The 14024-nt window shown below is 52.0% G+C and overlaps 3 protein-coding genes across 3 annotated transcripts; 1 reads left to right on the top strand and 2 right to left on the bottom strand.

Annotated features, from left to right (window-relative positions):
• Positions 1–3630: 3630 nt before the first annotated feature.
• Positions 3631–5033, top strand: BO70DRAFT_424229 (phosducin family protein; the record flags this gene model as incomplete). Its single annotated transcript, XM_025547611.1, has 2 exons — positions 3631–4227; positions 4292–5033. 2 exons carry the CDS (start codon positions 3631–3633, stop codon positions 4574–4576), a joined length of 882 nt encoding a protein of 293 aa, XP_025400302.1. The 3' UTR covers positions 4577–5033.
• A 1290-nt stretch (positions 5034–6323) lies between these two features.
• Positions 6324–10181, bottom strand: BO70DRAFT_370510 (Ran GTPase-binding protein YRB1; the record flags this gene model as incomplete). The annotated part of the gene is made up of 10 exons (XM_025544741.1): positions 6324–6412; positions 6505–6625; positions 6695–6835; positions 6965–7110; positions 7306–7457; positions 7763–7795; positions 9120–9183; positions 9247–9375; positions 9437–9695; positions 9909–10181. 10 exons carry the CDS (start codon positions 10179–10181, stop codon positions 6324–6326), a joined length of 1407 nt encoding a protein of 468 aa, XP_025400301.1.
• A 252-nt stretch (positions 10182–10433) lies between these two features.
• On the bottom strand, positions 10434–13623 carry BO70DRAFT_361356 (uncharacterized protein). Its single transcript, XM_025543020.1, has one exon. It carries the CDS (start codon positions 13249–13251, stop codon positions 10729–10731), a length of 2523 nt encoding a protein of 840 aa, XP_025400300.1. The 5' UTR covers positions 13252–13623; the 3' UTR covers positions 10434–10728.
• Positions 13624–14024: the final 401 nt, after the last annotated feature.

Here is a 14024-nt window from a genome sequence, read left to right as displayed (position 1 = left end):
CCCCCCCTTACCTGAATTTCCCCCCGCCCCGCCTCGATATATCGACCTATTCCATTCCCCCGATTCTTGCCTATTACCCTTCCCTCCCTTTCCCTCATGCGTCGATCTCCTTGTGTACTTTTTTTTTGCGGGTGATGGATGGACAGGGCGGGAATGTTTCCGGATAGGCCATGACGTTTTCCTTTTTTTTTTTTTTTTTTTTTTCCCTTTTTCTATTATTGACTGACTTCCTCTGTTACTAATCATCAGCCTACGCCTTGAAAGTGTTGATTGTGTCATTTGAGTTGTTTTCAAGCGGGCTTTATCTCTTGATTTGGTGTTGAAATCTACCCCCATTTTCTAGCAAATCTTTTTTTTTTTCTTTTTTTTCTTTGCCTGGTGTCGGTCGAGTCCGTCTCACATCACATCATGCTGCGTTCACGTTTACGGCTACGTCTTAGTCTTACTCGTGTACGTCAGCTGAGGCAGACACTACGTACGTACTAGTACGAATGACATCGGCAATTCTTAAGAGTGAGGAGTGTAGTATGGCGTAGGGAGTAGATTCGTAGAAGGGGAGAAATATCCTTCGTGGAAGACTTGCCTTGGCCGAGTAGCCTCGTAGAAGTAGCTTACGTAGAAGGGCCTTCGTAGACTGGATCAAACCACCCACCCCGAGCTGAAACAACCGGTTGTACCACGGTTAGTAGAGTCGCAGCGTCACGGCCTCGCCGCGTCGCCAAACCACCAGGTCGATCGAGATCCGGATGGACGTTGTCCGTCGGGCATGGTAAGCTGCTACGCTACAGCCCCGTGTCGCGGGGCTTCGTTTCCATGACTGTAGACTTTAACTGTAGAAGGCGTGGAACTTCTGATTTGATCTGATCTGATTCATTGTCTGTACCACATTCGTCATCTCAACTGATTCAAAGCAGGTAGAAGAGGCAAGACAAGACCAGACAAGACCAGACAAGACCAGACAAGACCAGACAACCCCAACCAGAGATAGCAGATACATGCTGAAAACATACATATTCACCGAGTCTTATTCTTCTCTCCATGCATATTCACACCGCATCAGGCACGCGCTCGCGCCAATTTCTCATCTGCTGTGGGTAAGTGCCTACCTACTTACCTACCTCGTTCAAAGTCTATCTACCTAATTAATTCCTATATCATATAGGCATGTATACTGAGTGCATATCTATACCGGGCGTAAATATAGATATAGGTAGGCAAGTATAAGTATATATAGATATATAGATGAAAAACCACGCAACGAGACAATGAGACAGACAGGGATGTCCCTTCCCCTCCCACTCCCACATCCCGTGCCACTCTCTCTCTCAATCAGCCTCCCCTCCGGGGTCGGGCTCTCACTCTCACTCTCGGGGAATCCTGGTCTTATTTATAGTATACCTACGTATTATGCCACGCCATGCATGCGTGGGGGTTGGGGATCTGATCTGACCTGTCTATCTACTCCCTATGCAGATACTTTCGTTCGTACCACCAGGCAAATCCAACCCAACCTACGGCCCACAACCTACCTACGGCCCATTGGCGTTCAACAATCAGCATAGGTCATAGGCACCGTGCGAACGCCTCTCTAGATAGGTAGGTAGGTAGGTAGTAGGTATGCTGTTAAGCATACCTGCTGCGTCCGCAGGTGGGTCGGGTCGGGTCGACTGGCTGATCACGCGGGAGGTTTGGGGGGGTTGTGTTGTGGGATGGGATGGAAAGATGGATATGCAATTGGAATTGGAATTGGATTCGTGTTAGCTTACCTACCTACCTATGGGTTCCCCATTGGTGCTTGTCTTTGGGATTGTAGACTGTAGACTGTAGACTGTAGACTGTAGACTGTAGACTGTAGGTAGTTTCTGATGCGGAGAGTGAGTGTATAGTAAAACCTACCGGTGACCACCAAACAGACACATAGCCACTAAAGAAGAATAAAAGATATCTAGGTACGTACCTTGGAAGGAAGTAACCAACCCACCCACGGACTAATTACTTATGATGTTACCTAAATAGACCCAGCAAACAATAAACACTAAACCATAAACCACAAACAAACAAGAAACGGAAGTCTTGTCCTCTGTTACGTCCATCCGCATCGCCCACGCCCGGCCCGCGGACCCATGAACAACAAACGAACAAACGAACGAACGAACGGATGGATGGATGGATGGATGGATGGGTCCAAGGGGTCTAAAAGTAGCCCGGCGGCGGTCTGGAGTGGAACACTGGAAAGGCCCCCAGCCTCCAGGCCCCAGGCAGGGCAAAAAGACGTGTCATTCTTTGTAGGGAGTCTCCACCGACCGACCGGGCGGAATTCGCGGAGGGGATCCGGACGGTGGACCAGAAGGGGAGGGAGGGTCTGGATCTGATGAACGGTTGAGCCTTGTACTTGGGTACTTTGATGGAGTAGGGAGTAGGGAGTATGGAGTATGGATATTAAATGGGTCGTGGGGCATGGGGTATACGGTGTTTGGATACTCCATCCCTAGATCAGAGATAGATAATGGTAGATACTCCTCAGGGAGGGGAGGTAAATAATATCTGGTGTTGGGGGGTGAAACAGGTGATGATGCAGAGGATCCACTGGAGGGAGGCTGACAGTTGTCATCCATCCTTTGTTCGGATGTGCATCATCATCAGAATTGTCATCATCATTGTCCTACCGACCTACCTACGTACTCCACTCCACCAGCTGTATGTATCATGTATCCTGCATCCTGCATCCTGCATCCATAGTCTGAGCCGAACAAGTCAGCCGAAAACAATGGAAGAGTCACGAGACCCCACGTGGCGCCCGGGATGGGATTATTGGGGGCACAAATCATAATAATGGCAAATGCAGACAAAATACGGACAGAGAGAGAGAGAGAGGCAAAAGGCAAAAGGCAAAAGGTAAAATTCACAAATTTCTTTTGATGTCACCCAACCTTGGATGCGTCTGTTTCATTATTATTATTGTGCCTGTTCCTGCTGCAGCCATCCAGTGACATCAACCATGGACAAGCTGCGGGCAACCGGGCAATAAAAATGGGCAATGGGATGGAAGGTTCTTCAGGTTCTTCGGGCGGGGGCTGATCTCCGATTTCTGAAACGGCGCCCCTATTCGGGCTGGGCTGCCCAAGGCCCCGATCGTCGTGGTGCCTTCCTTCGCCGAGATTGTTTCATCTTCTCCGCCACTCGCTCTCTCTCTCTCTCTCTCCCCTCTCTCTCCCCTCTCTCTCCTCACCACACCACCACTCCCCAATCCCCTCGACTCCCCTCGAACTCGAACTCTCTCTCCCTTGACTCCTACAGAAACAATCTGAAACTCGCACTAACACCCTATGGGACGCCCTCCCCTGCCGTAACCCGTTGGATACGACCACTTTCAACCTTCCCCCCCTTCTCCCTCCTCGTTTCTCATTCGTTCCCCTCCAACCACCAATCCTCCTACTCACGGAAAAAAAAAAAGAAAAAAGGAAAAAGGAAAAGCAGATTTGCTGTACCCCGTCCTTAAACGCGGATCAAGGCGCAGTCATCAACCCAAGCTTTCTGCCTACCTGCCCTGCCTACTATTCCTAAGAATACACCCTCGTCCTCTCAACTTGCTTAAAACCCGCTTGCCCCACCCCACCCCCCTCCGTCACAATGTCATCTGCCCAAGACGAGTTCAACCAAATCCTCAACAGCAACCGAGAGAAATTCGCTGTTCACCCCGAGGATCGTGACAACCACTCTGATCACTCCTCTACCGACGACGACCACGACGACGACCAGCCCCAGTTCTCCGATTCCGAAGACCCCCAGGCGGCCATGCACTCCCGCACCCCCAGCAGCTTCCGCATCCCCAACACCGTCTACGACGCCAACACTGGCCCCAAGGGTGTCATCGCCGACGCGCAGGCCTTCGAGCGTGCCCGCAAGACCTCCTTCCGTCGCACCCTCCTCGGCGTCGCCGGTCTCGACCGCTCCCACTTCTCCTCCAAGTCCGTCACCGACGATGCCACCCTCCTCCAGAACTCCTCCCCGCCCGATGGCTCCTCCGCCAGCGACGACGAGGAGGGCTTTCTCCGCAAATGGCGCGTGTCTCGCATGCAGGAAATGCAGGCTAAGAGTCTGAGGAAGCCCAGCCCCCGTCGGAAGCTGTACGGGTCGGTCGATGTTGTGGATGCGGTGGGATACCTCGATGCCATTGAGAAGGTCACGTCGGGGACGGTGGTGGTCGTCTGCGTCTATGACCCGGAGGTAGGACCTGACCCCTCTTCTTCCTCTCCGTAAACAAGAATCTAAACTAACCCGCCCCCTTTAGTCCAGCACCAGCAGCCTCATCGAAGACTGTCTCAACACCATTGCCCGTCGTCAGCCTACCGTCCACTTCATCAAGCTCCATCACGAGATCGCCGAGATGGAGAACATCGAAGCCCCCGCCCTGCTGGCTTACCGGGACGGTGACGTCTTCGCCACGATCGTCGAGATCATGCAACAGATCCCCAAGGGTAGGAGCTGTAGCTCCGATAGTCTGGAAGATCTGCTGAAATCGTACGTCTCTCTCTTCCTTTACCCCTATACCCCCAATATGGACGTCAGACACTAACACAAGCCACAGCCACCGCGTCCTCTAAACAATACCCTCATGCTCTTTATTTCTCCATGTCTCATGTCGTCTCGTCTCATCGCATCTCATCTCTCATTTCTTTATCATGCACTTCCCATGACATCACATGTTCTCCACACATCCATCCATCATCATGCAAAATGCAGCACAGCGGGCGTATCACGGGTCCTGACTTTCTGGTCTTTTCACGTTTTCTAACCTACATCATCTACCTACCTACCTACCTACCTCCCTACTCTTCACTGACGTCCATCCATCCATCTCATCATTCATCCATCCATACCTAGACGATCGATCCGGACATACATCACATTTATCTTGCTTTTGACTTTTTCTTTTTCTGTTGGTTCAGGTACATCCATCACATGCATATAGACGGATCTACAGTACGGGTGTTCGGGTTCTTAGCATTTTTGCTTGCTTGTCTGCTTGGTTTTTTTGTTATCTGTCTGTTTGGTTGTTTGTTGATTACTTTACTTGACCTTGAGCTTGAGATATCCACATAAGTTCTTGGTTCTTGTTTTTGTTCTTGTTCTTGTTCTTGTTGTGTGCATAGCTAGATCGCTATAGCTATAGCTATAGCTATATGTATATTATGTTATTTTATCTTATTTTTATGTTGATAATGTTCATGTTCATCTTCAAGTTCAAGTTGCTGGTCTTATCGCCATTCAATTAATTAACTGGATTTCTTTTTAAGTTATCATTTCTAGGTTTGTTTCTAAATATCGGGTTCCCTTGTCCTTCCTTGTAGGCTTGCTTGGTTCAGGTAATGGTCTGGTCTGGTCTGGTCTGGTCTGGTCTGGTCTGGTCTGGTCTGATCTGGTCTGGTCTGGTCTGGTCTGATCTGGTCTGGTCTGGTCTGGTCCGGTCTGATCTGATCTGGTCCGTTTTGGTCCAAGAAGGGACGTTAAATTTTTCTTCTTTTCTTTTTATAAACAATATAAATCAAGAAATGAATAAAGTACGTAAGATGAAACAGAACAGAAGAGAATAAATACTACTTACTAGCTAGGTAAGGTACAGAGTACTATAAGTGAGTGGGGTGGAGTGAAGTGAAGTGAAGTAAAGTAGAGGAAACTAAAGTAAAGTGATCACTCTTATTATTTTTCTTTTACTGCTTAGATATACGGTTCCATTTATCTTTCCTTCCATCATCCCCTTTATCCACCCATCCATCCATCCATATCCTTCATCCATCCATTCTCTACCTATCCACAAATCCATGCCCCAGAAGAAAAGCCAAAGGTTATATCACGCCACAGCACAGCACTAGCACTAGCACTAGCACTAGCTCTGGTACTAGATAAACAAAGCCAGATAGATGGATAGGCAGGCGGGCAGGCAAGTAATCAAGTCACTCGGGAAGATCGGTAAGTAGTAGGTAGGTGGGTAGGTAGTGAGGGTATGATAGGGAAGCACGGCATAACACAGCACAGCACAGTATATGATGGGCCAGGATAGATCAGGTAGGATAGGGTAGTTCAGAAAAAGTTGAGTAGGATAGGATAGGTCAGGTCAGGATAAGGACATCCCATAATGCAACAACAGCAAAGAAAAAAAGTAGAAAAAAAGAACATCGAGATTGAAAATAAACAGCAACTGAATTTGTGGATCGGACTCCATCCCCCCCCCAAAAAAAGATTTCAAAGTAACAAAGTCGGTTCAAGTTTCAAAGTTTTAGTTTCAAAGTTAGGTAAGATTGGTTCCATTTCGATTTCAAATTTCACAACGCGCCCTTCTCCTGCGTGAAATCCCACAGCATCTTAATTAGGGTGTCCGGTAGGGTATAAAGATCGACGTGGAATTCTCCCTCTGTGGGATATATTGATGTATATTAGTTCGAGGTTTCATTTTAGATGGAGAAGATGGGAGGAAGAAACGAGAAGGATGGAAGGGGAACATACGCTCAACATCATTCTTGGTATACGAGTCTGGGGCCTTGTTGTCGTGCACCATCTGTACTACTTGGAGAAGGTCATCTTCGCCGAGTCGTTGGAGGCCATCGGCCAGTTTGTCCATGTCGACCTGTTCCGGTTAGTGAGTCATCACCTCGAATGCAAAATAATCAGGAAAGGACAAAAAAAGAAGACTTACGATCTTCTCCGTCCGCTTCTTCTTCTTCGATCCCTCCTCTCCGGCAGCGGCGCGTTTCGACTTCACCCCGTTCTCGTCGCCGGGAACCGGGCCGGATTCGCGCAGGAGCGATAGAAGAGCGGGCTTGGGGTTTTTGAAGGTCTAGACGGATTATATGAGTATTTGTCTTCGTCTGATGGGAGGGGTCGTTTCATTCTTCATCAGGGATAAAGATCATTTTCTCTTCATCCAACGATGGGATTTCCATCCGAAGAGTAGGTACCAACTCACAATATTATGCTTAGACTCATAACGAGCTTGAGCAAAGTTGAGGTCATGCGTAAGGATGTGATCCTTATCCGCGGCAGTCAGGTTGATCTGCAAGTCGAATTCACCCCATCCTTCCTCGGAGATTCGGAACGGGGGGTTCTTGAAGGCTGTTGGCATTGGCCAAGTCGCATGTCAGCGGTCATCGCACTCTTTCCAATCCGAGATTTATTCCTTCTTTCCTTTCCTTGTAGACAGACATCCATCCACCACCTCCTCCCATCCGCCCCCCAAACCCACACACGTCCCCATTCATTCCCATCCAATCCATACAAACCAACAAACATAGAACAAGGAAAACGTACTCTGAACGGCTCTCTCGCCAAAACTCGGATGCAAGGTGTACGTGACTTTGTCAAAGACATTGGCGGGTATCTGGTCGCCATGTTCATTGACGACGTAGACCTCAATTGACCATGACCGGAGGGGAAAACCTTCGACGCCGGAATCCTTGTTTCTGTGGACGCGCGAAACGATGTCAGTAAACGGCGTTCTTTCTCTCCTTTTCAAGTTCCTGCACCGAATGGGGGTTCGGGTTTGGCGCGACGGGATAATACGCGTGGCGCGCGCGACAAGGTAATAGATATTGGATGTGAGAGGGGAGAGGAAGGAGAAGGAATGGTCTTCAGGTGATGAGTAGTGAGAGAGAGGAGAGGCGGTGGTGAAGTCAGATTCGAGAGGTAGGTAGGTAGGTAGACAGGCAGGTGTATGGATGGATAGGTCATCGAGAGGCAGGGAGGAACGAGGAGGAATAGAACGTACACGATGTGCTGCTCCGTCACCAGTCGGACTGTTCTCTTCACCTGTAGGAGAAGACCCGGAGGAGGTCGCGTCAGCGGTGTCCTGTCATGCGATAGAGAGGCAGGGTGGTTCTGGTCCGCGTCAAGCGGCGGTGGATCGACGCAGGAGCCAGCCATTGTTCAATCAGAGGCAGGACGGCGACGGGGACGAGGACGGGGGACTCACGTCAGGCATCTTGAGAGGAGGGGCGTGGGATTCAATCGCCCGGGCGAGTCAAGTCGAGGGGGGGTCGGATGAAAGGTGAGGTTGTCGGGGAGTGGACGTTCGCGCGGAGGGAGGTCTGGGTCTGTCTGGTCGGCAGTCTGCACGGAAGGGCTGAAGCTCTTGGGGGGCGGATTGGAGGTCGCGCGACGCCAGTTGAAGCGAGCTTCGGTCGGGATTCCCGCAGAGGCAGGCGGCAGTGAGTGGGGCGATTCCAACGGAGGGATCAACGGGGCGAGGGATGGGGATGACGGAGTGCGGGCAGAGAGAGGGAGAGGGAGGGAGGGAGGAAGAATGAGCAGGAGAGCAAGAGTGAAGCTTTCCGCGGGTTGAGGCCGGGGTGGGGATCGAGTGATTCTCGACGCGGCAGCAAGACAGGAAAGAACAGATCCCGCTGGCCTCATCTTCTTCTTCCTTCTCCCCTCCATCCAAACCCCCCCCCCCCCCCTCTGGTTTTCTTTTTCACTCCCAGGTTCGGCTTCATTTTCTGTCTTCCTCCCTCTCACTCACCGGCAGCTTAACACCGCATCAATGGACCGGCTCAAACAAAGAACTCCTAGACGATCCATCCATCCATCCACAAACAAAGCCTCTTTCTCACACATCCCACTGCACCCAAGCAGCATCAGCATCAACATCAACATCAACCACTCTACCACTCGCTCATCTACCAATCATGCTACAACAGCAAAGGCCTGCAGAGGGTTCGTAAATTTCATACGTAGATTTTAGGAATATGTGTCTATCTACTACCACGTCGCCGAACAAACACAACAGGGGACCCATAACAAGTCCCTCCATGTGTCGACTCGCGGCTAATCATGACCGGCGTCATTATTCTGTTTTCTTGAAACATGTATGGGGGGTTGGTGTGAAATATGATGCAATGGTGAGGGTAATGGGGTGTCTTTAAAAGAGAAAACTTTGTGACAGCGAAGGGAGGGGGGGGGGGGGGGGATGTTATGGGGGAGCAAAAATGTTCTTCAGAAAGCAGTCCACATCAGACTTGTAAGGGTGCAAAGGGGATCGGAAATTCAATTAAGAAATAAGCCCTCTTCTCTATATCACTGGCGACTGCGGGAAAATCAAGGCCAGGAAGGAGGAGCCTACCCTCTACTGGGAGAGAAGCTTCTCGTTCTCCTGCTGGGCCTTCTCGAAGGCCTCCTTGAACAGGTTGGCATCTGGAAATGCGTATTAGCTATCATCGTTCTCGTCCATGCTTCGCAAGGCTGGGGCCCACTTACTCTCGCTGTTGGCGAAACGGATGGCCAAGGTGCAGGCCTCGGGCTCGCCCTCGCTGACATCGGCGGTGGCGTTCCACACCCAGCTGCGGTCGCTGCCCACGTTGGGGCTCAGCTTCATCTCGGGGACGACTGCAGGATCAATCAGCAACCGAGAAGAACAACTTCCTCACCGACCGACGGCGACACTTACTGTAGTGGTTAGCGCAGACCTTGAGGGTCTTGTCTCTGCGCATCACTAGGCGGGTCTTCTGGTTCTCCTTGTGCTTGAGCAGTCTCACGTCACCGGTACCACGCTCCTTCCACTCCTTGCTTTCCCGGTCGAACTTGAACAGCTTGGCACGCATCTTGAACGACTGCTCCTCCAGCTCCTCGTTGGTCTTGGTCTCGACCTTCTCGGTCAGGCGGATGACGGGCTCGAAGTGAACATCGGGGGACTCGGGGGCCTCGTCCTGTGGGGTGCGCACACATGATTAGACACTGCGATTCTAGAGAGCTGGTGTATCGTGATCCGTCGTCGATGTGAATCAAAACGTAGCGTGGGCAACGGATCATAAAACATCAACATCGGCCCCTCCGCCGTGGAGGGGAAAGCGGGGTAACGGCCAGGGGAACTCGAAGAAAAAAGAGAACGCAACACACGGCCACAGAAATCACACACTCACCTCATCTTCACCCTTCTGCGCCTTGGAAGAGCCGGAAGGCTCGTCCTTGCCCTCGTCGGCTTCCTCCTGCTTCTCCTTCTTGGGGCCGCCGCCGAACATGGAAAAGACGCTGTCGGTGGTCTTGGTGGCGGCGTCCTGGACGGCTTCGGCCGCAGTCTCGGTCGCCGGCTTGGATTCCTCAGCAGCGGCAGCGGTGGTGGTCTCCTCGGGCTTCTCAGCCGCCTCAGGAGCGCTGGTGGTGGGGTCGGGCTTGGGCTCAGCGACGTCAGACATGATGTATGGATGTGTTTCCTGGCAGATTTATCAGCGGGAAGAGGCGATGGAGATAGATGCGTCTGGAGAGGTACCGTGTATCTGATAGAAAAGGAGAAGAGAGGTAAGGTATGAGGTGGGGGGATGGGAGTCACTTGAAGAGGAGGGGAAAATATGAACGGGGGGTTGTTTTGCGGGTGGGTAGCCTGGTCCATTGCCTAAGCGCCTAAGGCCGCACTAGCGCCACCGCCCGGCAAGCCTTTGCCCCCCCCCCACGCAGTAGTACTCGCTATCTATCTACTCTGCTACAAAGGATCTACACGCATACACAAAGGGGGAAGCACAACAAAGCCGCAGGTAAAACATTCGTTAACATCGTCCGTTAGTACATAATCCAGCATGTATCCCAGGAAACCTTCCCATGATTCAGTCCGTCCCTGATATCTGACCCATCCTTTCGCCTGAAAGCAACCCCCATCAAAACAAACCCAAGAAGCAAGGAAAAGCATGCAAAAGAATGGTGTTAATAGAAGCTACTACAAGATGAGGTGGGCTCATGGCTCGAGATTCATTGCGAACACTCGGACTGCCCGCATGTCTTCCGCCTCAGAAGACCCCGCGCTCCCTTCTGCGCCTTGTCCAAAGCCTTGGATTTCCGCGCATTCCGGAAGTGCTCCTTCAACGCCCCGAGATCAAACCCTTGGGCCTGAGAGCTGATCCTGTCCCACGTGTCACTCATCTTTTCTCGGGCCCCGGCCTGCACCTTGTTGGCCCGGGCTTGTAGCACAGCCGACGCAGCCAGGAGGGGTTGCACGGCAGTCCGTTTAACAACCTCCCCAAGTTTCCCCGATCGGGCGAGCACCAAGTCCTTTGTCTCAACGGAAAGCTGCACCGAGTCCTGTCTCAGAGAAGATGCCTCCTGTTGCAAGAAATGGGTCTTTTTCACGACATCTCCCATAAGCACTTGCAGGTCGGTGCAGATCCGGCCGTACGCCTCGGTCAGCCCCGTCTGCGCCGTGCTCAGTTCTCTCACAAACTGCGAAGTGATGTCATGTGCCGCACGTTTCCAATTCTGGATCTTCAGCCATGGTGTTCCGAAGTCCACGGAAGTGGTCTGCGTACGAGGAGGCTTCGAAACCGTGGCTATCGTGACATCCACCTGGCCGTATGCATCGCTCCGATCCAACTTCAAGGTGTACACTCCTTCGAACAGCATGGAGAGCTCGTACTCGAGTGGCTTTCCTCCGCGAGTGACCTGAACGTTGAATTTCGGTTGCTTCCTGCCGGCAGGAGACTTGGTCGGTGGCTTGATAACAAGGTGGCAGTCGCCAACCACCTGAATCTCGTATGAATCGCTTGTTTGGACAGATTGGACTCCTTCAATTAGCTCTTGTAGTTGAGAAAGGGCGCCATTCTGGTTGCCTAGCCGCTGGACCTCGCTAAGCGACGAAGACAATGCCGAAAGCGACCCTCCCGTAGGAAGAATACTGGTAGCAGGAACACTGATCGAAACAGGGGAGATCGCGTTGGAGACCGGAGACTGGGTGAAATACTGAGAAATGCATGTGACAGATGCCCGCACAACTGCATGTCCAATAGAGATGGCTACAGCTGACATAATAACAACAAAGATGAAGCGAAACAAAGGCGCCAGTTCATAGTCGTTGCTGGCATCAAACAAGTTACGTGCGTAATCGGCGATACCGAAGATTGACTTGGTTTGAGGCAACTTCGGGTTGTCCAATGCCATTTTACAGGACTTCTTGGGATAGATGGTCTCTAGCGAGGCTAGATTTCTGTTGAGTTGCCCAGGCGTAATGCTTTCGAAGCTCTTGAGATCGATGGGGTACCTTCTCAGAACTGTAGACTTCCCATCCAGCGAATTGCGCGATTCCAAGCACATGTGGAGACTGTGGTGGTTAAGTGGGACAGGGTCCCGGGACATCGTCCAGAGGGGCTTCTCAGAGATGACCATTGTCGGAACACCATGTCTTTCCATGAAGATGCGAGCCAGTTTCTGGGTCTCCATATCCTTGGTGGTATCTGTGCTGGATAGGAAAAAGATGGCCACATCAGGCAGAATCCATTCCACTGAGGATGCGACAGTATATTCGGTCCCAGACCATGTTGAGGTGCACGAGGGCCGATTCTTGAAGTTCAGGTTAATTGCGCTGGGCTTATCAGTCTGAGCATCCGCAGAAGCCTCGGGGCATTCGTCCACAATGAGCTGGACATGAATAGGAAGAAGTTCGGCGAAGTTGGGAACGGCGCCTGCACCGAAGGATGTCGGCACAACATGATACCTGGACGATTCGGCGGAACCGCTCTCAAAACCGCTATAGGAACTGGAAACGAGAACATCACCGATCTTATCGAGGATGATGTTCCGGAACTCTGGGCTGCCAATGTACAGTACATGGAACGGCTTGTCGGTGTCCAAGCCCTTCCTCGTCATGGTCTGCTGGACGGTGGCCGTGAGGGTCGAGTTTTCCAATCCCTCAGGAAGCTTATGTTTCAACTCTGCCGCATCAGACCCCTCGAAAACACGGATTGTATGCTTGAGTTCGACTCGCTCGGCTTCGGGCCAGCTCTCGGGCTCGATGAACTCGATTGATTCGACCGACTGACGGAATGCAGTCTGGGCGGTCAGGTTACTGTCATCGATGGGATGTCGGATGTGAGGGAAGGCGGTTGGCAGCTCCTGGGACACCGAGACGTTGCTCCTGGACTCGTAACTGCCACCGTCGAACCCGTCCTCATCATTCGTATCCATGTCACTGTTGCTAGACCGCCCATCCAGGCTTGCTACGTCATCCGGGCCAGTCTGGTCGATCAGAGATCCGATATCTGTCTGCTCGGAGCGAGTTCCATCCTCTGAATGCACGTCCGACACACTCATGGTGGCCCAGCTTTCACTCAGGGACCTGGGGATGTGGTCCATCGGCGGGGTTGACGTCATGCTGATAGGTCTCGAGCGGGATAGCCACTCTTCCACTGAGGCGCTGAGAGGCGGGAGAGTAGGATATTGCAGGTGGGCAGTGGTGGAGCCGTGGTAAGAATGCCTGGGATGAGGCTCTGAAGAGTCAGCCATGTTGCCTCGAGCGTGAGTGGCATAGGTAGGTAGAGTTTTGAGGGGACGCAAGTGCAGAGCTGCCGAGCGGAGCTTCGGTCGAGTACAGGAGACGACGGATAAGCCCAGAAATAAATAGAATGAGAGAAAGTCAGCGGAAGTATACGTTAACTTCACGAGGAAAGTTCTGTTGTCTACTACAGGTGCAGTCTGGCCTGTGAACTTCCTTGGGGAACACCCAGCCTAATAGGCAGATGCCCGATGACAGCCTAGGCGGAGACGACGATGCGTGTGTGGGGGGGTTGGTTGATGCTGTCCCGGGGGGTCCGGGCGGCAGGGGAAGTCAGGTGCCTCACGATCAGGCTTCTTGAATAGTATGTTCTCAGATTCTCAAATTATTCTGCAAGCTAGCGGTAAGTAGGAAGAGGGAGGCTTCCCGGGAGGATATGTAGGTGGTGGGGAGGAAGAGGGGGGGGGGGGGGGAGAGGAGAGAGGGCGAGTGAGGAGGGGAAGGGTCGAGGGGGTGAGAGTATGAGAGAGCCAGTGACTGACTGGAGCGGGAGATAGTGACTGACTGACTAGTACTATCATGGGCGGCGGGGCACATGACAACTACAGACCAGTCCAGTCCTACAGTCCCGAGTGCTACGAAGCGGCCGTTCTATGGCTGGTCAGGCGGGGAAAGAACCCGGGCATCTGAAGGGCTGACGGTGACTCAGTCGGGCTGTTACCTCATCATGTGTTGTCCATCATCCATGAGGGGAGTTGGTAGGAATTGTCGGAGGAAAGAGGTA

Source organism: Aspergillus heteromorphus, assembly GCF_003184545.1.
Source record: "Aspergillus heteromorphus CBS 117.55 chromosome Unknown BO70scaffold_9, whole genome shotgun sequence".
Taxonomy (NCBI): domain Eukaryota; kingdom Fungi; phylum Ascomycota; class Eurotiomycetes; order Eurotiales; family Aspergillaceae; genus Aspergillus; species Aspergillus heteromorphus.
This window is presented reverse-complemented; position numbering and strand designations above follow the sequence as displayed.